The sequence below is a fragment of the Poromitra crassiceps genome (assembly GCF_964638095.1).
Source record: "Poromitra crassiceps genome assembly, chromosome: 1".
In the NCBI taxonomy this organism is placed as follows: Eukaryota; Metazoa; Chordata; class Actinopteri; order Beryciformes; family Melamphaidae; genus Poromitra; species Poromitra crassiceps.
In genome coordinates, this window is record NC_139623.1 from 99,645,683 (window position 1) to 99,673,194 (window position 27,512).

Here is a 27,512-nt window from a genome sequence, read left to right on the forward strand (position 1 = left end):
ATAATGTGAATTGATTTGATAACCTTGCATTTTGTAGGCTACACAGTCTATGCTCCGCATTCAGTTTCTTTTTGTCAGTTCGACCCTTCTTAGCACCAGAGGTTGCCCACCGTTACAGATTAGCTACTTTAATGATCGCACAGCTAGGCCTGTGGACGTTTTCAGTACATTACATTAAGCCAGATTCAAACAGAACATCCATGTAATAAATAAATGCAATAAATCAGTACAGCAAACCAGACTTGTAGCCTATTGCACATCATTTCATCGGCATAACAGCAGAGATATCAGAGAGAGAGAGAGTTCAGTGTTCGTACGGCAGTGGGGGATTTGTTGTTTAAAATGATAAATGATTGAAAGATGTGATGTTAAAAACAGCTAGCTGTGTTTTTATCAAATAAACTATTTTGGATATTCAATCTATAGCACTTGCATCACATCTATTGTGATGCAATAGCCCCAATAGCCCCCCCCCCCCCCCCCAATGATGTAGGGATGACGGGATGAGAGGGGGGGCGTTCAGTGCCCGTTCAGAGTCATCTCTTGCTTTGCTTCGCCCCTGGATGGGTTGCCTCCTGCAAGGTGCCAGTCGGTCAGTCCTCCCAGCTGCCCCAAACTCCTCTAAACAGGTAGGGTCGATGACGTCAGCAAGGTGACACCCAGCTCCCTCCTCTCCTCTCCGCCGTGTTGCAACGCGCTCCAGTTCCCGGCGGTGGAGATTTGGTGAGAAACTCTTTTATGTTACTTTTCACACACGTTGTTGAAGTTGTTACCGATTGTTTGTGAGATTGGTGTGTCTATATCTTGCCCGTAACGATTAATGATTATGTTTTAGTCAGATTTCTCAACTTCAGGGAGTTCGCGAGACTGTGACTCCGCTTCAAAATGTTTTACAAACTACTTTAATGTTAATCGTGGGTTGTAAACGTGTGTTACCGGAACTAAACCCGAGCATGCACTAGTTCGCTGCCTCATGTCGTGGTGAAAGATTGTTCACGTCTCTCATAGCCCAGCGTGACTTTTCACGTTGAATCGCTGCACCTCAGTGCTTAAAATAGACGCGGTTTAGGCAGCACAGTTCATCTGTTTCCACTGGACGGCGAAGAGTCCATTTCAGCCAAAGGTTATTCCCTTTGGCGTTAGAGGGTGTCTGCACTCTGCAGCTCCCGAAAAACATTACACACTGTGCAAAATGATGTCAATGTATGCCGACTCGACGACTGTTGTTCTCATTTTCACGTTTGTTTCAGATTATTTCAGATGCGAAAATGGTCTTGTTTCATTTAAACACAGTTGAAATGGCTGTAAAGTAGACCTCCTGGGGGGGGGGGGGGGTGTATGGAGTGATTGAATGTTGTTTCAGTCATCGACAGTCTGACTGACTGTCTCTCTGTCAGCGTGGCTGAAGGTCGACGTGTCTCGCCCTGTGGGGAGCTCCTGTAAACACGCACCAGCTGCGTGCTGCCAGAGAGAGCACACTGACTGACCCAAACATCCACCAGAGAACAACAGACAGATACCAAACTGACAGACAAAGCACCAGGAGGACATTTAATACTCCAAACTAGCCAGAACAGATTGCTGCACCAAAATGCCCGTGGCCTACTTTCTCTAAAGAGGGAGAAGTGAAGCTAACTTTCTCAGCACCCAGCTCTGACTTGAGGAGCGACTTTGAAGCTGAAGCAGAGTTGCTGCCAATCTGTCAATCAGCCGATACTAATCCTAGATTATCTCCTAGAGTTAACATGTCAATAAACGCAATCACAAAAGATTTCTTTTGTATTCACAGAGTATTCCAAACATCCAGTGGGCATCAAGGGGGAGGGACAGTTCAGCTCTCTGTCCATAATGTCCTCCAGAGGTAAAAATGACTGTTGCCGGATTTGTGGGGGGACCCTCCAAGGGAATCAAAGACGGTGGCTGTTCGGAGGCCAAAATAAGAGGGGTGGTCCGCCTCAAACCCCGACCGAGTCCCTGAGAGGAGGAAGCCTGTCCCGGTCCTCCCAGAGCAGCCCCTGGGGTGAGTCTGCAGGAAAAGGAAGACAAAAACAAGTTTGAGCACACATGCCTATTGAAGAGCTTGAGTTTATTTGCATGAATGTCTTTTATCAATTTATTTTTTTGCTTTTCACAGGTAGCACATTATCCCTGGGGTCCTCCGTGTCTCTCTCCAAGTCCCAGTTGTCCCTTTGCTCCCCCTCAAAAGGAGTGGACGTACTGTCGGTGTTGACCCACATACTGGGGCAGTGTGTACCGCGAGGCAGCGGGTGGGGGGAGTTTTTGTGTGGAAAATGTGTCTGCGTCCTAGAGCGAGTGTTCAAGTTCGACTCGGTCATAGCCAGGGTGAGGGTGCTTTCGTCCGAGAGACTTCAGAAGTTGACCCAGGAAAGGGACAGGATCAGGCAGTGGGTGCGCCATAATTACTGCCAGAGACACCCGCAGCACGCCCAGAGCAAAGGCAGCACCAGTGAGGAGGATGGGGAGGGAGACAAGGAGGGCTACAGGGAGATGCTCAGAGACAACATGGCTCTCTCAGAGTACGAGTGCTGGTCCGAGAAGTGGGACACATGTCCCTATTTCATCAGAACGGGCAAAAGGTGTTGCAAGGGTAAAGGCTGTGAAGGGTGCAATTCCTTACGGGTGTCAGACTCAGATTATGAGTCTGTTTGCGGGATTCCGCGGAACTTGCCCTTCCAGCCGTTTTCCCCATTGGCCCTGTCGCGGGACAAGTCCCAGAGCATGCCTCTCCAGTGGCTGAGGGCAGCATCCATCAGCTCCAGCCCGGCTTCATTGTCAGGGTCCAGTCTCTCCTTACGGGTGCCTTCCCGCACACAGTCAATCCAGTCTCTGGACTCTCTTGATGACGCTGACCCATTCGATTCGCCAGGTGATCAGGCAGTTAACTTGGTGCTTAGAGAGCTGAAACGTATTGAAGGAAAGCCGGTCAGTTCGCCATCAGGGAGCAGGATCCCGGTTCTGGGCAGGAAGGAAGGGAGGTACTCAGGAGAGACGGTGTCACCTGAAGTGAACAGGGTCCTGAACTTTGGAGAAGTGGAGAACGGACAGAACGGAGGGCATAGAATGGACGGAGAAGACGGCGATGTTCTAACTGAGCTGAAGGACGAGTTTCTGCCTCTTCATCGAGAAGTGAGTGTTTTCAGTCCTGTCCAAACATGCCATAGACAGTAGAAATGTGTCTATATACCAGGGGTGTCCAAACCTTTTTTGAATAGGTTCCAGATGATATAATGTGAAAATACAGGTGGGGGGTGGTGTTGCAGCTGTTTCTCGCATCATATGGGTTATAAAAAAATCACATACAATACAATTGTACTCTAAAGATTTTATTTGACATCTGAAAGCTATAGTTCCACCTGTGTTGTTGCCTACTTGGTGCCTGTGTACAAACTGTATGATAGAGCTGTCATCGTTAGGTGAACGGAAAAAACGCAATAGTTTATTTTGAGAGACAAACCCTGGGCCACTTAAAATCGGGCCGTGGGCCGCAATTGGCCCACGGGCCAGACTTTGGACATGCCTGCTATATACAGTAGGAACTGAAGAAAGCTGGCCTGTGGTTGACCAAATGATATATGATAGTCCTGTGTAAATATTCACACAGAGCACTGCAGTAGATTATCCGGGGGCAATTGGAGGTCAGTCCAATAGTCCTACAAGGTTTGACTTAGAGGTATTTTCACTGAAGAATACCACAACCCATATTTAGCATGAATTCATTGTCATTTCAGAACACTACAGGCAGGGTTCACCATGCTGTCAGGCATTTACGAGGCCAGCTCGATCAAGCTATGGCCCGCATCAGGACCCTGGAGGCCGAGCTGAAGCATGGAAAGAGCAAACCAACAGCTAACACTGAAGTCAACGGATCAGAGGACTGGGCCCCAGTAAGCATTTAGTTTGTTTGTCTGACACACATCTTACTCTTCCATAATAAAGGTAAACAACAGAAACTATTTGGGGGTTTTCAAAGGTCAAACATCAATTTAGATATCAACAATTAGATACTTCTGTCAGCATTAAGAAGACTGAGAAGAAGATTCTCCTTTAGCTTTATAGGGCAGCATTGATGAGATAATTAGTTGGTCAAATGGTTCATATTAACAGCTAGAAGGGCGCTCAGAGCAGAGACCATGGCCAATAGTCTGAAATGCAAATTTCATGAGCCAGATCGGATCCTCTCCAAAATCTAACAGGCTCTTCCTTGGCCCATGCTACACCCTTCCATGAAGTTTCATGAAAATCGGTCCAGTAGTTTTTCTGTAATCCTGCTAAATAACAAACAAACAAACAAACCACCACACCAAAAATTTACCCTCCTTGGTGGAGGTAATAAAAGCGGTCCACAAATATATTTATTAACCGTAACAAATTCCAAACTGTCAGCAACGCCATGACATAAAAGACAGACATTTACCTACAGTTCTTGGCAGCTGTCATGGGAATTGACTGGGAAGAACTTTTTTTTACACAAGAAAAACAGGTTTATTATGTGGTGCAGCGACGCACATGTGCACAGCAGAGCCTCCTGTAGTCAGGTGGCTGAACAGCTCCACAAACCACCCAAATAAATATGTGTTGACTGAGCACAAATATAGCATTATGCAAGGAACTGTGGGTGGGTGTGTTGAGCTTTGTCACACTGCAAGGGTGTGTCTCATTTCCTTAATGCAGGTGCACATAAAGAAAGACACGCACACACAGAGAAGCGTACACAGCCTTTCTCTGGAATCTGCCCTGACCGGTGGAGTTTGCTCGGGGCTCAGAGATCTTATGATTGCTGATATCATTAACATGCCTCTCAGCTGTGTAGAGCCTGTGTTCTGCATCACCTGTTTTCCATCAGAGTCAGTGTCTTTATTCACATAACTATCTAATTTTATAGTGTATATACTATAATACTTGTTTTAATTATTTTATTTATTTATGGAGTAATCTATATGGAGTATAGTGCAAAAAGAAGTGTGCTTCAGGTGCTTCGGTTCCATCTTTCAACCAATTGTATTTATTTTGCCCGTTTTATTTTTTAAGACCTAACAAAATTTAAGAAAAAGAAAGTAGCAGTAGATAGTGCAGGTTAAGAGGCAGGATATGATAATGATAACAATGAATATGCTGTCATCATAATAATGGCTTTAAACATGAAATGTAAAATAACTTAAAAATGTATAATGGTATTTATTCTCGGGTATTATAATACATATACCCAAGATTAAATTATTTTCTAAACATCTATAGGAATTTATGGAGGATGTGCAGTGCCAGATGAGGATAAAAAAAATACATAATTTGGATAACTTGGATTCTACTTGCATACAACATTTTGGAGATTCACTTTAACAAAACAGAATTAATCAAAATAGGCAATTGGACGCAAAAGCAAAATTCGCTCTCCTAAATGATTTCAGAGCGGTTTTATATCACCATGGTTTTATCTACTACTCTGACAGTGTCATGTGTACTTGCTTGTCCAGTTGCCACAGGAGCAGGGAAGCAGCCCCCTGCTGCAGAGCCTGGGCCACTCCCTCCGCAGCCGGGAGCGTGTGATCCAGGTGGGTGAGGTTATGAGGGGAGACGGGACTCAGTCATGCACACTGGAGCTCTGGCTCAAAGCTCACTGGAATGTTGTTTGTCTTTTAAAGTCACTGTACGCCTTAAAGCGGCAGTACGCTGTGCTTCTGTATCTAGCAGTTCTCTAATATCATACATGATTATTCTGGGGCCATATAGGAATATTTATTACATCCGCCATCTGGCTTAGACCTTTACTATCCTTCATTTTGGTTGCTCGTAAGGTTTGTAATCTAGGAATGTAAGTTTATTGAACTGTTGCACACATCTCTGTGCTGAAAGCCTAAAGCAAATAGGTTTGCTTTCTCAGAAACCTGACCAAAGCTTTTCTTATCTGAGCGATTGGAGGAACCATTGCCTGCTAGATGTTACCAGTAACCATGTGCCAAACCGTTAATACAAATGGCTCTTTACTGTCACTGTTGCAGCATGTAACACTGAGTGAACCAGCTCACATTATTAATGGAGAACCATATCCTGACATTGTAATATGTCCTCATTTCCAAAAGGTTGACTCTACTGTCAGATTAAAACTGTATATTGCCAAAGTTGTCCAATGATTTCTGAAATGGTTTCATCAAGGCTTAAGGTCTTAAGAATCTCTCACCATATTGAAGGGCCATTTGACTTCAACTCAAACATAGACATGAACATCAGCTAAACTGCAGTTAAGATGTTTTCACCAGATAACAGTGTTATGTCTTCCACTGAGCAGACACTATCTGTCTGTCTTGTCAGGAGTGTCTGGCTGTGATCAGGAGGCTGTGTGTGGAGGAGGGAGCAGGGAGCGAGCTGGCTGACAAGCTGGAGGAGAACCTGAAAGAGACGCTGTCTGACAACAAGGTGAGGGTTTGTTAAATGCCTGTCTGCTTACAATGATACAACTAAAGATTATGCAGTTTGACTTAAGTATAGCAACGATGGGTACAAGCACACACATTTTTGAATGGTAGAGTTTGCTGGAGGTAAACGATCTCTGCAACTTTTAGTTTAGCGTTAACGGAGGACCTTGATCTGGTGATTTTTACCACAGCTTTATCCCATTCAGCAGTAACATGTCAGTGACTTTCTTTAACAGGGAATTGTAATCCTTTCTGGTTTGATATCTGGTGTTTCATCCTTCATGCAATTATCAATTTGCGGACCTGACATGTCAAATACTAGCATCATGTAACAAGTAGTGGGGCTTTACAACAATATTAAGGCACTTGAAGAGAGTTTGGCCTGTTATGCTCTACTGTACTGTAGGTAACATTGTGCAGTTTGTGGCTGGACTAGCACGTTCCCACAGCTGTTTTACCTTCCAGGAGCCGAGTGCACGAGCTGGGCGTAAAAAAGTCGGTCTTAACTGTTACACCGGTCTTAGCTACGCCCGACTTTGTCATTTGAATTTACACAGAGTGCACCAAGCCTGACTTACCATGGTCGTAGCTGCACCCGGTCTTTAGGCTGCGGACGTGCGCGTCCACGTGAATACGTGCTTGTTGTCAAGCAACACACTTCTCTCAGACGAGCTCGAGACAGCTGACAGATAGCTCCAACTCTGCTCAAACTTATAGAGTTGTATTCAAAGCATAGAAACGTTCTTCTCACAGCTCAATTTAACAGCGCCAACACAAACAAACAGAAACAAGATGCATGGAATTTGATCACAAGTGCAATCAGTTGTGATGAATTGTAATGAATGCGATGGCGGACTGCGGGCATTTGACAAAGTCAGGAAGAAATGGAAAGATGTTCCGACGCATCAGCTTTTAAAAACCCGCCGACAAGCGGAGGTCCTGCGCCCAATACGTCCATTTACAGCACACATCAATCGATATTTTTGGAGAAGATTCCCCCGCATCACAGGACTGAACGGCATTGACAGCACAGAGCTGTCAGTCCCGACAGCGCAGATCAAGATGAGACAGCTGTCAGTGAGTACGCCTTGGGTGTAACTTTTACGCCTGCTCCATACCAGACGTAAAAGTTATACCCAGGCGCATACAGGGCTTAAGACTACATGGTGCACTAGTCATAAAATTAAGTTTGTCGTAACTTTGAGTTCTATGTCGGATGTAACGTTACACCTAGGCGTACGCCCAGCTGGTCTACTCGGCTCCAGATGACTGACTAAAATGACTGATGTGCATGGGCAAAATCAATTGACCTCTCTCTGATCTCCCTTGGTAATAATGGTGTCCTGAGAGAGCTGTTGTCACTCAAAATCACTCCTTTTTGCTCTGATGTTCACTAAACCGTACAAATGTAAACATATTTTAATCTTCAAAATAGAAACTCATCTTTAGTTTTCACATGCCATCAGCTGTTCTATAGCTCTATCTATAGCTCAGTCAATCAATATGAGACAGAAAAATGAACTCTATCCAATCAATCAAAATCGAAGCAAAGCCAGCAGTCAGCAGATGCTGCCATACTGCAATTGGGTTTTTGGACCTTAAAGTGTATGTTCTCATATATGGACACTAGGGGTGTCACGATACACTCAGTTCACGATACGATACGTATCACGATACTGGGTTCACGATAACGATACGATACGATACGATTTTAACAATATTTTTTTAAACTTGAATAATGACAATATATGACTGGAAAAGTAGTATTTTATTTGAAATGCACAAATACAAAACATGCTGTTGTGGGAAATTGTTATTACAATAACAACTAGAAAAAACATGAGATTGGAGATAAGGCTTATCTTGAAATAGAATGAGTTACACCGTCACTTAGATTTACTTTGAACTAAAAGGTTTCTCAGCAGTATAAATTCTCATTATGCATCTTCAGTTTTTCTTCAAACTCAAACAACAAGACTTTTCTTAGTCTATTTTTTATGCATCTTCAGTTTTTCCTGTCAAGTAAACAGTTTTGCCAGAAACTCAATTGAATGGTTTCTCTCCTGTATAACTTCTCATGTGTCTCTTCAGAGACTTGTTCAACTGAACTACTTTCCACACATTGAACTTCAACAAACAAAGACGTTTCTTTGTCTACTTTTGAAAAAAAAAAAAAAAAAAAAAAAATTCACGATATGAGATTTCATCTCAACGATACATATCGTGACGTTTTACTATCGCGAAATTTCGTGGGACGATATATTGTGACACCCCTAATGGACACTCTTGATTTGGGACACAGGAATAGTTTCACAGCTACATTATGCTTCCACAGCATTGCAGCTTTGACCCTCTTTACTATGTGTTGCTTGTAAACTATGCTTGTCAGCATTGTAAGTCAGATATAGATGTAATGTATTTTTGACACTAGATGGTACTACAGAGTTTGAGGTCTGAAATGGCTGAGAAAGAAAAGGGGATGGAGAGAGAGATTGAGGCACTGAGGAAGGCTGGGAGAGACCGAGAGAGAGACCTCAACACACTCAACACCGTGCTGCAGTGCAACCAAGATGTTATCAATGTAAGAGCACACACACACACACACACACACACACATACATATATATATATAACGAGCCCTGGACATAATTGCACGTCTCACAGCTCATAAACGCACCCTGTCGCCACATTCACACACACTGCACACATTGCACGTTGTCCCAGGCACAGTGCAGTGTGTCAGATGTGTTGTTTACATAGACCTGCATGTTGTCTGGACTGCAGGACCTGCGGCTGGCTCTGGGGGAGAAGGAGCGCATGCAGAGGGAGGTGGAGGTGGAGAGGGAGGTGTGGCGACAGAGGGACCAGGCTCTCACTGCTGTGCTGCAGGAGAAGGAGGCTTTGCTCCACAGCCTCAAGGAGGAGCTACAGAGCTGCCAGAAAGATGTGCAGGTAATAATAACACACATCAACCACTACCTAGAAACAATAAAGACTGGGTCTCAAATGGTGACAAGAGTTGGAGAGATTTCTATGTCTCTGTAAATAAAGGCCCGTCTCCAATAAAAGCCAGGTAAATGCATATGGCAGAATTACCAGAAATGAGTCCAAATTCCTACAGTATTTGTGGCATAATATATTGCAACATCATTTAGACGACGCTGCATGTAGTCATGTCAAGTCAAGTTTATTTGTATAGCACATTTCATGCACAGAGGCAATTCAAAGTGCTTCACATAAAATGGTTGACAGGAAAATAAAAGAAGAGAATAAAATGGACATTTAAAAGCATCAGAACAAAACTTTAAAAAAAGAGTATAAAAAGTGCATTAAGCAACAGGCGCAGCAGTTGCAAAAAGAGCTAAAAACTTAGAGTACTCATTGGGTTTGCATAATAGAATAAATCAATTTATCTATATTTAGTCCCCCGACATACTATATAAGAAGCATGACTACACACACATAAAACTCAGGTCTGGGTACGGTGTCCTCTTTTAAACTCCCCTTACACGTGCGTCCCCCCTGACGCATCACCTCACCCTCTTGTGAGTATATCCGTATTACGGAACCATCCCCCAGACCTGCAGCTTTTAGCAGTAATTGCAATCATCTATGTTTTAAAACCAATTGTATAATAGTGATTGAGAAACAGCTGTCAGCAGTTAAAAGCAACGGTAAACATAAAAGTCTTTAGTCTATTTTTAAAAGTAAGTAAAGTTGGGGCAGATCTGAGGTCTTCAGGCAATTTGTTCCAGCTAGCAGAAGCATAGTGGGTAAATGCGGCCTTCCCATGATTTGATTTGATCCTAGGGACAGTTAATACGCTGGACCCTGCTGACCTAAGAGGTCTAGACGGTTCGTAGCGTGGGAGCAATTCAGCTATGTATTTTGGGCCTAGGCCATTAAGTGATTTATAGACTAATAACAGTATTTTAAAATCTATTCTATGACACACCAGTGTAACCAGTGTAAGGACTTAAGAACTGGAGTGATATGATCAGCTTTCTTAGTCTTCGTTAGAACTCTAGCAGCAGCATTCTGAATGAGCTGAAGTTGCCTAAGTTCTTTTTTGGAGAGACCAGAGAAAAGGCTATTGCAGTATTCTAACCTACTATAGATGAAGGCGTGAATTAGTTTTTCTAGATCCTGTCTGGACATGTAGCCCCTAATTCTTGCTATATTTTTAAGATGATAAAAAGCTGATTTTCTGATTGACTTAATGTGGGAGTTAAAGTTGAGATCGGAGTCAATAATAACGCCAAGATTTTTGACTTGATCCTACATGTCAGCATGTTCCATGTAGTGGAACATGCTGACATGTTTGTTACCATGGATATAGGTGTGCACTCCTCTTACAGTGATCAACTTGGGACAGGTCAAATAGATCACTAAGCGGATGATCATTATAACAGATTTTTTTCTTTTTCTTTATTTCTCATGCAGATTACCATCTAATTGACATTTGTATATGAATTAGATGAATACAGTACGGTACATATAAAGTAAAGGAATGTTATTGACTTTATAAATCCATACAGTGAGTTAGGCCTCCAGCTGTTTCAAACAGCGGTCTCTCAGAGACAGAGACGCTGCCATCTCTCCACAGACAGTGATGCCACGATCTCAATATACAGACAGACATGCACCGAGTATCGCTGCTGTTATCTAGTTGGCTCACTTTTGGCAGTTTTTAAGTAAAACATGTTCAAATTACTATAGTTTTAAACATTTTTTCCATTGTTCTCAGGTGGGACAAGGCCCAAAATGATCACTGTAAGAGGAGTATTCATCACTATAAGCAAATTATTTAAACAGCATGTGTATAGGAATGATTCGGCACCAAGCTTTTTGATCACTATAAGTGGTTGACCACTGTAGTAGTAGTAATTGACATCCACTGCCAGTAATAGTTTAGGCCATCATGCAATTGAGTACGTTTGAGTAGTGCAGTTCTTTAAAGCAGTGGTTCTCATACTGGGATCCAGGGAGCATTACAGGGTCCCCGGAGTCCCCAGTAAAAAGGGAGATGATTTATTTTCAATATAAAGTCCATCCATAAGTAACACAATGACAGAACGCATGACTATTTTGGTCATGGGATTCAAACAGTTTCTGTAATAAAACATCTAAAAGCAAAAAAATCTGATCAGATCGGGAACCCTGGGACAAAAATCTTATCAAATGGGGGTCAGTTGTCTAATTTGTGTCAGTTTAGCGTAGTTTTAGTTTTTCATGACATGTCCTTGTCATGAAAAAGTTTGAGAACCACTGCTTTACAAAATACTAGTAGACTTTTAAATGAAACTATGGACCTGCCAACAATAATGAACTTGATGCCTCTAATCATTAGCCTGGTAAACCAGCCCGTCACGTGAACTCACATTTCATTTGGTTCTGCGTGACGGTCTGGCCCCAACTCTTCACCCAGTCCTTAGCATGGGCACTGGCTTTGGGGCCAGACCATCACACAGAACCAAATTAAATGTGAGTTCACGTGACGGGCTGGTTTACCAGGCTATCTAATCATAGCCTGTCTCTAATGACAGCCTGCCGTTCTGTTCTTGAGGTCAACAAAAGCCCCAGACATTGTAAGTGTTAAGGTGTTATTTTAACCACAGACTCAACAGAAATATATCAGGTTGGCAAATAGCTTGGTAAAATGGGAAATGGACTGCATTTATACAATGTGCTACATTCACCCATTCACACACCGAAGGCAGCAAGCTGCCACGCAGGGTGCTGGCACAGCCATCGGGAGCAATTTGGCGTTCAGTGTCTTGCCCAAGGACACTTCGACATGCAGACTGGAGGAGCCGGGGATCGAACCACTGACCTCCTGGTTAATGGACGACGCGCTCTACCTCCTGAGCCACAGCAGGCTTTAAAAAAATGACAGAAACACTGAAGACACAGACAACAGAGACGAACTCTGACGCCAATGTTAATGTAGCCTACTCCCCTATGTCTGTCCAGGATATATACTGATGTTAATTTCAGTAGTTCCACCTTAAAGAAGTTGCACAGCAGTCATTCCCCCTTTATTATTGAATGAGGAGCTTGTTCTGCATTCCTCACCCCTGCAGTCTTTTCTGGCACATGAGTTTGTAAATAAATATTGACTTCACCCCCGGCGGCCAAAGGGAAACTTTTTGCTTATAACTTGTCATTTTTCTATAGGCCCTCTCCGACACTGTGATTGGCCAGGGTTTGTCAGGGGGCGGGGCTGAGGCAGCTCTTGCCTCATGGCTGAAGGAGAAGGAGAGTCAGCTGGCAGACTGCTTGCAACATAGAGAGGCGAATAGCGCCACCATGTGCCAGGAGGTCACCAAGCTCACCACGGCCCTGCAGGAATACCATCTCATCGTGCAGGTGAGTGCAGACAGGGCTTTTCTTTTGTTCCATATTGCAGAGAGACAGCTGTAGTAGAAAACCAAAAGCTACCCACATATTCTGAGTTCACTAAGACTTTTACTTTTTAACCTGCTGTTTCTATGCTTTGAAGGTTTATCCTGTTGATTAGAACTACTGCTTCTACACTTTCAAGGTTTATCATGTCCATTAGAAAACTGGCAAGATCATGCAAAATAACAGAGAAAGGTTGAGAAATGTAATTTTCTTTTCTTATATTTTCATTTCTTTTATACTATACTATTTTCTTTTCAGATGGTTTAATTTGAAGCTTGGCTGCTGTTAGAACAAGTTAACAAGTAACTTCCTGATGACCTCATCTGTAACTAAACACTGGCAAATATTGCTCATGGAAAATCCATTCTATGTCCTGAAATGGCAATGGAAAAGTACTGGAATATGAGGCCAAACGATCTAGCTAACCTACAGTTTGTCTTTCTGCCCGTTCCCTTGCTGTCATCAGACTCAGCAGGAGAGTCACAGCCAGATGGTTTCTTCTCTGACGGACCAACTCAGAGACTCTCAGAGGGAGCTGAGGGAGAGAGGGAAGGAGAAGAAGGAGGTGGAGAGAGCCTGGCAGAATGACAAGGAGGACAGACAGAGGGACGAGATGAGGCTGAGGGACAGCCTGGACAAGAGAGACAAACTCATAGAGGTAAAGGGGACAAGTCCATTTTCTCTTGGTCGATGGTTCAGTGTGCGTTCTAAACAAATATCAATAACAATTATCATTTTGGCAATGAGGGCAGAGAATCCCTCAGTTTGGCTTCCGTCACACTTCACGCAGATGTTGTCCTGCTAGTTTGGCTAGCTTTCCTGCTAGTTTGGCTAGCTTTCCTGCTAGTTTGGCTAGCTTTCCTGCTAGTTTGGCTAGCTTTCCTGCTAGTTTGGCTAGCTTTTTGATGCGATGCAGCATTGTACTAGAGCCACATACCATAGCTTACACTGTCCTTTCCTCAAGTTCACCCACATCTGTCACACTCTGACTCTAGAGCCACATAGCATACCTTACACCTTACACTGTCCTTTCCTCAAGTTCACATACATCGGCCTTTTGTGTGGCTTGATAATGACATCATTGCTACTGACACTTGAAGGATGACTATGAAGCAAGATGGAGAGTGTGGATGGTTTTACTTTTGTAAACGAACAATCCACTCTAAAACACTTAAGCACTGTTATTGGCGATGAGCCTTGTTCTGTGTCTTTTTGTTGTTGTTTGGTGGTATATTTTTGTTAGTTCCAGGCTAGTCTCGCTAGCCAGCCTCTCTTCCCTTCCGTCAGAGAGTCTGGCTGGTTTCTGGCTGGAGTCTGGCTGGTTTCCGTTGTGGGATTGCGAAAAAAAAATGCTCTGTTTGGGTTAACCAATCATCCTCGTCTTGGGCGGTGCTTAGCGTTAGTGCCCTTGGAAAATAGTTTCGGGGTGGAACTTGTGCCGAGCAGGCCTCCTTTATTGCACAATCCAAATTTTCTTCAAAACTTGCCATTTTCAGCGTGTAGCAACGAGTTAGCCTGTAGGTTTCTGCCGTTAGCTTTCTACGCTAGCTAGTTAGCGTCGCTGTTTTCACATTCGGCGGCCGGGAGCATTACAGCGACACACATGGGAGCGGAAGCCGCTCTGATTGACATGGTCGGAGCCAATGACAGAGTGTGACACAGCTTGCAAGCGGGGGAGCGGATATCCTGCTGCCACCGAAACAGCCGCTCGAATGGGAGAGCAGCTTTAGAGCAGGGGAGGGCTTATCCCTGTTGCCCGTTTCCATGGCGCCAGACTCTCTGATGGAAGGGAAGAGAGGCTGGCTAGCGAGACTAGTTCCAGGCTTACTTATATTATATGAGGCCTTATTAGGCACAATGTAGACACCATGATGTTGCGTTGTGATATTCCCAATGCACATGGAATTTGATAGCAGAAAATGTTTCAGCATCAAAGAAACAGTCAGATTTGTATCATATCAGTCCCTCAGAATAAAAAAACCCAGTAAGAGCTTATTTCTAGACCGATGTTCAACAACATACAGGGAGAAATCCATCATAGAAGAGGCAGAGACACCAATTTCTCCACTGACAGAAGTGTCAATAGCCCAGAATGCAATGCAGCCACAAGATATGTATGATGAGTAAGGGTAGGGAACAATGTAATTCTTCATCACAGGTTCTAAGGCTAGATCTTTCCTTTAAATGACACCAGAAGCCCTCTAGTGGCTGCTCTATGATCATAGATCTACATAGCTACTAGTTAGTTCCAGTTCAAATGCTGTTAAGATTATTTTAATTATGTATCTCAATTATATATATACAAAATGTCAACATTGATCCTGAACATGAATATTCAAATATTTTAATTTTTATGACCCATCCCTATTAAATTCCATCTTGATGTTTGTACTTTATCTCACTCTCGTAAACGATTTTTCACTTTCAACACATTTAGTTTTGCGACAACACTTTTCAACACATGGCAACACATACCGATTTGACATGTTGTTATAAACGTAATGGTGTGTTGAGGAGTTGTGTGTTCTCCTAAACTCCTAAACTAAACGCACATACATACATGTACAGTAGATGTAGAACATGACACTTTTCCCCTTCTTTTTTTGACTAAACAAACAATGCTCTGAACTTCATTGCAATGACATTTGATTATCTTTATTTTCTTCAATGTAGCAAATCCTCTTGGATGCTGAGGAGCGGGACTGTCTGTTCAGAGAGCTGCAGCAGAACCTGCACAACAAATATCAACCTGTGACTGCCGTCAAACACACATTATGATAGAACTGTTGTGTTTACATACTGACAGGATATGCACATTTACTGTACAGAGACTGAAGAATAAGTTGCACTTTCTGCACCACGTTTGCTTCAACAACATAGTTATTGTGGTGTACATTTGAGTCTGTGTTGTGTTGTGCCCCCCCCCCCCCCCCCCAACTTCGAGGTTTGCGTTTGCAGACCTGCCTTGTTCTAGCATGAGCCAAAGGAAAATGCAATTTTCCATATTGACTACTTAATTTACTACTCAACTCTCTGGAGTGAATCAGTCATTTCAATCCTGTAGAGTCAAATACAACCTGATTGTTTTCATATGGAGCAATGTCAGTTCTAGCTGGATATTCAATACTTGATCTTGATCATTACATGTCTGTCTAGTTGATTTTGAATGTAATGGGGTGGTTAGGCGATGATGAGATTTCATGGAATGGAATGGGATGGTTGCTGATGCATTTCTGAATGGCATGATCAGTAGGATTTTGTTTAAGGATTTTCCTGCAGTGGGTACGGTTTCTTTACATTTGGACGAGGATGTAATTTTCTCTTCTACTGTCTCTTATAAATCGTGTTTCTTTTTCAGCGTTAATTGTTTTCATTGTTTTCATCCCTTTTTAGTTTCCTTGTACAGTACTGCCATTTTTGTTTACAGTACTTGCTTGGCACTTTAAATGTCAAGGTGGGGAATACACTATGACCAAAATAATTTATTTTAAACATTTTGTCGTCTCCTTTTTATAGGCTCTGCTTTTCTTTTTGTAACAACTTTTTTGGATTATTTTCCTTGTTGACATGTAGCTTTGTCAGTCTGTCTGGTACTTGAGCTGTGTTTCCTTTCTTTTAACTCAAGAGAATAAATACTCTGATCCAAATGACATCTGACTTTATCTCATTGCTTATCATACAGCAGTAGGCCTATTACTGTATGTAGTCATTGCCTATCATACAGCAGCTAACTGGTGTGACCTGTGGGTATCGGTATCTCAGCTCTACACATGAAATATGATCTTTAGCTATTAAATTACAGTGAAAGCCAATGCTGAGTGACTGACCTCATTCCTACTCTCCTCCTCTGTCTCTACCGTCCAATCACCCTCGAGATGAGTTACTTCAGGAACTGTTGCTATGGTGCTGAAGGCAACACTTGCAAGTTGTCACGTTGGGTGTTTTACTAGTTGTCTGCATACATTTGAGAGGAATCAGCACATTGGAGGGGTAGTAGTAGCTAGGCTAGCAGATACACCTGTATGATATTTTGAGGAGGGAAGTCTATTTGGAGGAATGCAGGTGCAGTCGGTCCCGCTCGGCTCTGTGACCATCGGACCACACTCGTGGCGGGATGAGACGGTCTGCTCCCTCCGGCAGGCGGAGCGCCTGGTGCGGCAGACCCGGGCCGGGGCCACCAACCGCCCCCGGACCACCGGGGTCTGCCCACAGCGCACAGACGCACAAGCAGCCGGAGATGCAATCACAGAGGGGGAACGTGGAGACAGTCCAGGCTCCATCCGCAGAAAGATGTCGAGGCCCCAAACTACAGGGACAATGGTGAGAAACACAGTAAAATGACAGTGTTCAGTGATTTTATTTTTTATTTTATTTATTTGTATTTTTACAAATGGAGCAATGACTGTCACAATGTTATTTGGTCAATGTGATAAATTAGGCCATACAGATAGAAATGGTCTTCCAAAGATTTCTTTGATATATTCTTCCAAATTTTTATGAGATGATAAATAGCCTAGCCTACAGTCTGCAAGATAAATCTGTATCGATTTATGCTGAAGTAGCTGTAGGCTTATGGTGTTTGCAACAATTACTGGATCACAAAATGTTTTTTGTCTATAGTGCTGCTGTCATATAAAATATGATAACCTACCATAAAATACAATAAAGTCACAATAAACTCACTACTGATTACCACTGACCCATTTTAGGTTTCTATGTATTACAAGAATATTAGGGAATTATTTATTTGGAATACAGACATTTATTGACTATTATGAGATTTGTTGTGTAGTGACAATCAAAGAACTTACCTGTCTCCCTTTTTGGAAATTCACTGTGTCTCAATCTCACATAACTCTTTCACACATAACTCGTTTTCCCCCCTTAAGTTCCCTCACAGCAGCCACAGGACCTGTGTGGCCCCGTTCCCGCCCTGCAGTCTGCGTGAGCAGTGTGCTGCGGGCAGTGTGGCAGCAGCCAGTGAGTACATGCGCGGGGTGCGGGCGGTAGAGGGCCAGCTGCGCAGGCAGGCGGGCAGGGTGAGGCAGGAGGGCACCAGGCTGGAGAGGGACAGGCTCCACCTGGACAACATGCTCCGCAGCCTGAGGACCCACCTGCAGGTCAACAAGAAGAGCAGGGAGGGCAGGAGCAGGCGGCCCGCCACTGCTGAGACGGTGAGGGCTCAGGGACTGATGCTGGAAGTTGATGTCAGGTGTTGCATGACAAGTTCATAATGAAAGTCCTTAGTAGGGGTGTCACGATACACTCAGTTCACGATACGATACGTATCACGATACTGGGTTCACGATAACGATACGATACGATACGATTTTAACAATATTTTTTTAAACTTGAATAATGACAATATATGACTGGAAAAGTAGTATTTTATTTGAAATGCACAAATACAAAACATGCTGTTGTGGGAAATTGTTATTACAATAACAACTAGAAAAAACATGAGATTGGAGATAAGGCTTATCTTGAAATAGAATGAGTTACACCGTCACTTAGATTTACTTTGAACTAAAAGGTTTCTCAGCAGTATAAATTCTCATTATGTATCTTCAGTTTTTCTTCAAACTCAAACAACAAGACTTTTCTTAGTCTATTTTTTATGCATCTTCAGTTTTTCCTGTCAAGTAAACAGTTTTGCCAGAAACTCAATTGAATGGTTTCTCTCCTGTATAACTTCTCATGTGTCTCTTCAGAGACTTGTTCAACTGAACTACTTTCCACACATTGAACTTCAACAAACAAAGACGTTTCTTTGTCTACTTTTGAAAAAAAAAAAAAAAAAAAAAAAAAAAAAAATCACGATATGAGATTTCATCTCAACGATACATATCGTGACGTTTTACTATCGCGAAATTTCGTGGGACGATATATTGTGACACCCCTAGTCCTTAGTCATTTTTGCATTTGGTCTTGATCTTGAATAGGACTCGCTTTGCTCTGGTTTCGGTCTTGACTTGGTCTCAAACCTGTTTGGATCAGGTCTTAACTCAAGCTCAACAGTACTTGGTCTTGGAATTGACCTGATTTGACTAAGGTTGTCTATTCTCAACCTTTTTCATATCAAGGACCCTAAGTTAGTCCACATTCGAGCCACAGACCCGCATTTGATGACATCTTGTCTCTCTGACCCAAATATGAAATTATTTCTATTGTCAGATATGATTTTGTCCAGAATTCCATGACTGTATTGTAGGTAGAGAGATAACCGGGAACTATACCAAAATAGTCATTATTCTACACTCTAATTGTGTTCACTTCTTGTAAATGGTTAAGTTTTGACATTTTCATCAATTTGCTGGGGGACCACGACCCTTGGTGCGCCCCAGATCCCACGTTGAGACACACACATGATTAGATTATGATAACATGTCATTGTTTCTACATCCTGGAAGCAAGCACTGCTAAGTATGTCTTTTAACTCACTGAGGAAATCGATATTAAATTGAGTATGTGGACGATGTCTGTTTGTTTCAAGCTCTGTGTTCGGCCACAGCTATGCCGTTTTGGGTGCGATTGGGCTGAAACCTTCAGGGTGTGTAAAGGGCACCCGTGCGGGTGAGCTGATGGAGCCAAATTCTTTAATTAGGCTTATTAGCTAATGATGTGATGTCATCAGTGATGATGTCATAAGGGTGCGCACACGCGCACACACACAAGGAGGCATTGTGACAAGACTGATCAGTGATGTCACACACACACACACACACACACACACGGAGGCATTGTGACATCACTGATGCAATAACATTTAGTGAGCAACACACACAACCGCACCAATAGGGCAGGCGAGGCCACGCAGCAGCCGAGCTACGGGCGGGGCTGCACAGCGGCCGAGCCTAGGCATCAAGATGCCTAGTTCTTCCAAAACCAGACATTAATACAAGTGATACAATAGAGTACACTAACCAGCAGAGTCCCCACAGCTAAGCTTGACCTCTGACCCTGAAGTATAGTGAACTTGATGCGTCAGGTGAGAAGAGATGTTGATTGTGTGCCTGACTGGTTGGTGCTGGCTGTGTTTCAGGAGAGAGATGGTGCTGATGACTTGCTGGCGTTTGAGAGGCAAGAGCTGGCCGAGCTGAAACAGGATCTGGAGGGAACGTTGAGAAACACTCTGACCCAGCTGCAGGTGACTCTACTGTCCTGTCCTCACACTCTGACCCAGCTGCAGGTGACTCTACTGTCCTGTCCTCACACTCTGACCCAGCTGCAGGTGACTCTACTGTCCTGTCCTCACCCTCTGACCCAGCTGCAGGTGACTCTACTCTCCTGTCCTCACACTCTGACCCAGCTGCAGGTGACTCTACTGTCCTGTCCTCACACTCTGACCCAGCAGCAGGTGACTCTACTGTCCTGTCCTCACACTCTGACCCAGCTGCAGGTGACTCTACTCTCCTGTCCTCACCCTCTGACCCAGCTGCAGGTGACTCTACTCTCCTGTCCTCACCCTCTGACCCAGCTGCAGGTGACTCTACTGTCCTGTCCTCACACTCTGACCCAGCTGCAGGTGACTCTACTGCCCTGTCCTCACACTCTGACCCAGCTGCAGGTGACTCTACTGTCCTGTCCTCACACTCTGACCCAGCAGCAGGTGACTCTACTGTCCTGTCCTCACACTCTGACCCAGCTGCAGGTGACTCTACTGTCCTGTCCTCACACTCTGACCCAGCTGCAGGTGACTCTACTGTCCTGTCCTCACACTCTGACCCAGCTGCAGGTGACTCTACTGTCCTGTCCTCACACTCTGACCCAGCAGCAGGTGACTCTACTGTCCTGTCCTCACACTCTGACCCAGCTGCAGGTGACTCTACTGTCCTGTCCTCACACTCTGACCCAGCTGCAGGTGACTCTACTGTCCTGTCCTCACCCTCTGACCCAGCTGCAGGTGACTCTACTCTCCTGTCCTCACACTCTGACCCAGCTGCAGGTGACTCTACTGTCCTGTCCTCACAATCTGACCCAGCTGCAGGTGACTCTACTCTCCTGTCCTATCACTCTGACCCAGCTGCAGGTGACTCTACTGCCCTGTCCTCACACTCTGACCCAGCTGCAGGTGACTCTACTGTCCTGTCCTCACACTCTGACCCAGCTGCAGGTGACTCTACTGTCCTGTCCTCACACTCTGACCCAGCTGCAGGTGACTCTACTGTCCTGTCCTCACACTCTGACCCAGCTGCAGGTGACTCTACTGTCCTGTCCTCACCCTCTGACCCAGCTGCAGGTGACTCTACTGTCCTGTCCTCACACTCTGACCCAGCTGCAGGTGACTCTACTGTCCTGTCCTCACAATCTGACCCAGCTGCAGGTGACTCTACTCTCCTGTCCTCACACTCTGACCCAGCTGCAGGTGACTCTACTGTCCTGTCCTCACCCTCTGACCCAGCTGCAGGTGACTCTACTGTCCTGTCCTCACCCTCTGACCCAGCTGCAGGTGACTCTACTGTCCTGTCCTCACAATCTGACCCAGCTGCAGGTGACTCTACTCTCCTGTCCTCACACTCTGACCCAGCTGCAGGTGACTCTACTCTCCTGTCCTCACACTCTGACCCAGCTGCAGGTGACTCTACTGCCCTGTCCTCACACTCTGACCCAGCTGCAGGTGACTCTACTGTCCTGTCCTCACACTCTGACCCAGCTGCAGGTGACTCTACTGTCCTGTCCTCACACTCTGACCCAGCTGCAGGTGACTCTACTGTCCTGTCCTCACCCTCTGACCCAGCTGCAGGTGACTCTACTGTCCTGTCCTCACACTCTGACCCAGCTGCAGGTGACTCTACTGTCCTGTCCTCACAATCTGACCCAGCTGCAGGTGACTCTACTCTCCTGTCCTCACACTCTGACCCAGCTGCAGGTGACTCTACTGTCCTGTCCTCACAATCTGACCCAGCAGCAGGTGACTCTACTGTCCTGTCCTCACACTCTGACCCAGCTGCAGGTGACTCTACTGTCCTGTCCTCACACTCTGATCCAGCAGCAGGTGACTCTACTGTCCTGTCCTCACACTCTGACCCAGCTGCAGGTCACTCTACTGTCCTGTCCTCACACTCTGACCCAGCAGCAGGTGACTCTACTGTCCTGTCCTCACTTGCTCACTAATTTCCTTTGATATCATCTTCCCTATTCACATTTCCTCTCTCTATTCCAGTTCATCTCACCTGTCCATGTGGTTTATTTGCATGATTGTTGAAAAAGAAACAAAATTGGTAAAGCAAGTAGGCTACCAATAATATCACATAATATCAAGTATTTTGTTCATATGAACATCAGTTTTGAAAAGCAACCTGAAAATACAACATGGGGGGGGGGGGGGGATCACCACTAATAGTTCACTGCTATATCGTTACTACTAACATATGCTTAGCAAGGCATATTATGTTTTCATAGATTCTCAACAAAAAATTAAGCCCAAATATAAAGAAGTCCAACAAACAATATGCAAAACCTAAATCAATCACATGATCCAAAATGACACAACTTACCTTATTAGGAACCCATGAAACTTGAAATCAATCTACTTCTTCTTGCCTGCAATTGTTTTTTACTTCGCTTCTGTCAATTTGATTCAATTTCAATTCAAATATGCTTTATTCGCAGGACTGTTAGGATATTTTGCAATTTTGCCAAAGCAGTATCATACAATGTGTCATGACATACACAAAACATGATTAAAATGCAAAAAGGAAATAAAGAAACGTAATTAAAGTAATCTTAAGGTGCAGTATTATGTTAACAAAATAGTAAAAATATTGGTCAATATATCATAGCATAATGTAATTTACAGTGTCATATACTATATTTTAGTCAGTATATAAATCAAAAATGTAAAGCTGATATATATTTTCTAGCTATAAACATGGTATCATCTTCCTCTCCAAGGATCACACAGCCAATCTTTGAGAATAAGACAGTGACTTTTTCTGATGGTTCCTCCTGTGTCTAATGTGCGCCCCCTTTAGGCCCTGGGTCAGTGCAGCAGGCAGTTGTTGGACTGTGCCTGTGAGAGGGCTCGAGTCCTGGAGCTGCTGCCGCTCAGCGGGTCTCAGTCACGGTCTCCATCCTCTCTGACCTTCGCCAGTACAGACCCAGTCAGCCCCTTCACTCCAGGTACAGTCAGGTCAGAATGAGTGGTGAGATAAGATGGAAGTTTATTGATACTCACGGGGAAGTCAGGTCATTGCAACCGCAAAAAGGAAAAGATAAATAGAAGATAAAATATGCAAAAAAAACAGTAAAGAAAAAACACATAAGATCAACAGAGCAATAGCAGTTGTGTTGTTATATAAACATATTGTCTGACTCACTGGAAGCAGGCTGCAGGTATAAGCTCTGCCATTGGCGCCAACCATTTCACTCGGAGTGGAAGGGCAATCCCTTTCCACTCCCTGCGTGTCGCTCTCAAACGCCTCTGCTGCTGTGAAACAACACTAGCTAGCAAGCTCGCAACCGACATGCTGAAAATGTCAAGTTTGTGCAATAAAGCAAGATTGTGCAATAAAGCAAGCCTGCTTTGTACTGTCGGTGGATGGTCGTACCGATAAGGAGCATTTTTTTGCCAGCTATACCAGAGTGAGACAAAAGAAGAGCCAGACTCTCTCCTGCACTGGCACAGCGCAAAACGGAGATATTCTGGCAAGCGAGACTAATAAAAACGTATGATGGTGTCAATTCAAACACATCGTTGACTATATTGCTAAAGTAGAAATAAATATAAAAGTAACTTTCTGGATAGTATGAAATAGTGCATCCATTATGAAATTGCCATTATGCAGAATATAACAGTGAGAGAGTTAGGCGAAAACTGAAGAAGCAAGTATGTGAATCAAAAATGTACATGGTGTGCAAATGTGCATCGTATTAAGACTACAGAAGACCATATACAGTAGGCTATATATGGACAGAATGGGGCCTGTAGATTAGTGTTGTAAAAAGCTATACACCTCGTCAAATACATTGATTGATTGATTTTTATTTATGTATATAGAGAAGACAATTTAGAAAATTGAAGGGATAACATGTAAAAGTGAGAACACTTATTTCCAACATGGTCCCAACATGTGGATAGAATATGAACAGAATGTGCCATTTGGATATGTACATTATTAATAGGTGTTCCCTTTCCACAAAGCTTATGATTCACACATGATTCACACTATCACTATATCACCATTATAAGAACATGGAACATACAGTATACATACCACCACATATACCAATACACATAATCTGATGTAACTATCCCTTGTGCCCATGTAGAGAGCTAGCTTGGATGTAAAAAGAAAGAGGAGTGGGTGAGAGCAACAATTTGCCAATGGGACAGCTGACTCTTCTGGTTTAAAACAACCCAGTCAGCAGTTCAGAAAATGAGTTAAAGTGATTATAGCACTGGAAATAGCAATAAGAGAAGGGATGAGGTTAATTCAGGACACTACTCACATGATAAAAACGCACCTCACCTGGCTAAACTCACCAAGTGGCATTTGGCCTGTCCACTTCCCCTTGTTAAATATAAACAAACCCCCCGCTGAATACAGGGTTCACTTGTTTGTGTCTCCACAGAATGTAAGCAGGTTTTAGAGTCGTCCACTGTGGCAGTCAAGAAGTCACAGCTACTGAGGGAAAACATCAGGCAGATGCTGACCAGCGCCATCGCCAGGCAGAGAGCAGCTCACCGTGCTGTCAACGATGGCCTGGTGAAGAAAATAGCAGAGACTGTCACTCTGAAGGTACTGTAGATGCAAACACAACGTGTTGAGCATTTCTAAACCCTAACCCTAACCCAACCCTAACCCTACCCATCATCTATTTGGTATTTAATAAATAACTCTCCCTTTGCAGCAAAACCTAACGATGATGTCTGCAGCAACCAGGCAGGCCATGTTTCGCAAGCAGAGGGAAATCAACTGTATTCTCCACAGCCACGGCAGGGCTCAGGTCAGCCAGTGTGTGTGGAGAATGGCTACTGATTGGGAGATAGGATTCATTTGAAATGAGGTGTCAGGTAGTGCAGCGGTAGATTGCCTGCCTACCAACACGAGGGTCGCAGGGCAGAGGGGGTGGAATAATGACCGGGGCACCCTAACAGGGAATTGGCCAAATACCATTTGGGAGAAAACGGGGGGCAAAATCAGTTTTTGTTTGTTTTTTAGATTAAAAAAAATAAGAAAAAAACGACAGTTTACAGTAGGTGGTGTTTCCATATCGCCTGTACCGGGGCACGGTGGTGCAGTGGTAGTGTTCTTGCCTCACAGCAAGAAGGTCCTGGGTTTGATTCCCACCTGGGACACTGTTGGCACTAGGGGTATGTCTCCCCATGCCTTCGGTGCTTGGTTCCCAGGTGGGCTACCACATCGAAAGGCCTTTCTGTGTGGAGTTTGCATGTTCTCCCCTGGGGCTTCCTCCATATAACATAAATATGGACCACCACTAAAAACATGCAGAAGATCGTCGTCTGACCAGCGGCGGTTAGAAGAAGTTGGCCCCCGGGCGTTTCACTGCAGTTGCCCACCGCTCCTACCCTGACCATGGAGAACGATGAGTCAGGATAGGTCAAACACAGAGGACAAATTTCACAGCGCCTCCAATTGCATGTGTGTGTGTGTGTGTGTGTGTGTGTACTGGCTGCTGTGCACATGTGTGCATGTGTTGTGTGTCGTCTGTGACGAAATAAAGACAGGGTTTGTCTGTCCGGTTTCATTCATTTACTGTGGTTGTGTTTTCAGGGTCCAGAGTACAGCGGTGACATACTGTCCAGAGAGAAGCTGAACCGGCCTCTGGTGCAGGTCTACCAGAGACACCCGGGGACTCAGTTACCTGAGGCTGCTCATCTCATACAGGTAAACATTATAATCAAAATGTCTAACGAGCTGCATTCAAATGCACTCATAATTGCTGGTTTTACAAAGGCAAATGTTTGGAAACACTGTGAAATGATGTGACAAATAAATCCTTCAGGGGAATTAATTTTAAAGCATATGATTTAAGATTGTATCCGCTAACCCTAACCTGGAGGCACAAAGATGAATGACGAATCTAAACCAAACCAAAGCAAGAACCCGACTTCTGCCTGAACAGTCATAAGGTAGTGGGGAAGGGTCAGATATAGGAGAGGAATTTTTTTATGACCCAGAAATAATAGGCCCTACATTGAGATAAACACAGGGGATAACAACAAACCAGATGGGGAGTGAATAGAGTAGAAATGTATCCAGTAACAGACTAACAAGATTCATCAATTGGCAATATTTTTTCCTGGTCAAAAAACTGTATTCCTCCTTGGGCTTTCTCGCTCCAAAATGAGTCTAATGATGGTGGCATCAATTGTAAAACTATGGGAAAATGGAATGTTCTATATTTAAGCAATAGATCATAACTGGCTGTGGTATATGGTTATTATACCACGTGAAAATACCCTTAGGTGTGGTATAATAAGCATATATCGATGATGATGACGATGATGATTATTAATTATTATTATTTATTATTATTATTATTATTATTATTATTATTATTATTATTATTATTATTATTATTATTATTATTAATCTTAAATCAGTGTTTGGACCTGAGCCCCTCTGGCTCAGGTCCAAACAGGTCACCTTCCTATCAACTCTCCCATAATGAGAGGAAGAAATTAGGCTGAATAAAGTTAACTTCACACAGAGTTCAGGGCAGGGAGTGGCTCTAACTGTGGTATATTTACTGTGGTATATGCTAAATATACCACAGCTGTGAGCCAATCAGATTGCTTGATTTGAGAGAGCCATTTTATAATGAACAAATCAGAATCGGAATGAATGTATACTAACTAGTATGACACTGATAGACTGAAACATGCAGGGTCATATGCCGTTTTCTACTAACCTTAAACTTGCTGCTGAGTGTCTCAGCGAGTGTCTCATAACCAATAGTAATATTGCTGTTATGGCCGATAACTGATATTTACTCATGTCAATATGATCTGTCTGTATAAAAACTATGATAATAAAATGTTCTACATACTGAAAAACATTTGGAAAAGCCCATAAATCAAATCATAGATTTACGGCATGTTTCCTCTCAATATGAACATTTTGGCCGCTACTGATACCAATATTAACATTGTTGTTATTTTTGCTCATTGGCTGATACGATACGATTGTCGATATATTGTGCATCCCCACGTATTATTTTGTGCCCTTATTTCTAGGTCAGTAGGGGCTGACAAGAAAGACAGGAGGATGACAAGAAGCAAAGGGCACCATGCCACTGCAATTAGGACCTGGCCTAAATAGTACTGTACCAGTTGAAGCTAAATGAAGGTGATTTTGTGTTTTGCATGTCTCTTAGGGCAGCGCAGTGCTGAGACGCTGTCTGACCTCCTCTGAGGACGAGCTGTCCAGGCTGCAGTCTGCCTGTCTGCAGCTGCTGGGCAACCTGCAGGGCAAGAGAGCCGCAGCCCAGGTCGACTCAGCAGTGGTCCGCATGAGGAGGCAGTTGGTCGACAAGAGAGCCATGCCTACCATCCTCCAGCAGGGGGCGTACTGAAACCAAGTCCCATCGACTTGTGTTTTGTAGAGTCTGCATGCAAGTAGAGCCACTCCAGTTAAGTGTGATGTGAAATATTCGATGTGTGAAAGGGTCGGTGCAAGATTACTGAGCTGCAATAGTATGGGCTAAAAA

The 27,512-nt window shown here is 43.8% G+C and overlaps 2 protein-coding genes across 2 annotated transcripts; both read left to right on the top strand.

The window, feature by feature from the left end:
• The first annotated feature begins 665 nt into the window (after positions 1–665).
• Positions 666–16,541, top strand: LOC310774015 (uncharacterized protein). Its single transcript, XM_083634069.1, has 11 exons — positions 666–723; positions 1,790–2,020; positions 2,135–3,147; positions 3,750–3,905; positions 5,493–5,570; positions 6,328–6,432; positions 8,863–9,012; positions 9,216–9,383; positions 12,609–12,800; positions 13,303–13,494; positions 15,510–16,541. Exons 2-11 carry the CDS (start codon positions 1,849–1,851, stop codon positions 15,612–15,614), a joined length of 2,331 nt encoding a protein of 776 aa, XP_083490195.1. The 5' UTR covers positions 666–723; positions 1,790–1,848; the 3' UTR covers positions 15,615–16,541.
• Positions 16,542–16,892: 351 nt separating this feature from the next.
• Positions 16,893–27,377, top strand: tektl1 (tektin like 1; the record flags this gene model as incomplete). Its single annotated transcript, XM_083632072.1, has 8 exons — positions 16,893–17,156; positions 17,726–18,010; positions 19,879–19,983; positions 22,811–22,958; positions 24,411–24,577; positions 24,690–24,785; positions 25,574–25,687; positions 27,180–27,377. 8 exons carry the CDS (start codon positions 16,893–16,895, stop codon positions 27,375–27,377), a joined length of 1,377 nt encoding a protein of 458 aa, XP_083488198.1.
• Between the last annotated feature and the right edge of the window lie 135 nt (positions 27,378–27,512).

What these genes read in the sequence shown, in the direction of transcription:
- LOC310774015 (XM_083634069.1), top strand. Translation starts at nt 1,849, where the DNA reads ATGTCCTCCAGAGGTAAAAATGACTGTTGCCGGATTTGTGGGGGGACC. An exon ending in CTCCCAGAGCAGCCCCTGGG is followed by an intron (nt 2,021 to 2,134) that starts GTGAGTCTGCAG and finishes TGCTTTTCACAG; the next exon opens with GTAGCACATTATCCCTGGGG. An exon ending in AGAGAGACAAACTCATAGAG is followed by an intron (nt 13,495 to 15,509) that starts GTAAAGGGGACA and finishes TCTTCAATGTAG; the next exon opens with CAAATCCTCTTGGATGCTGA.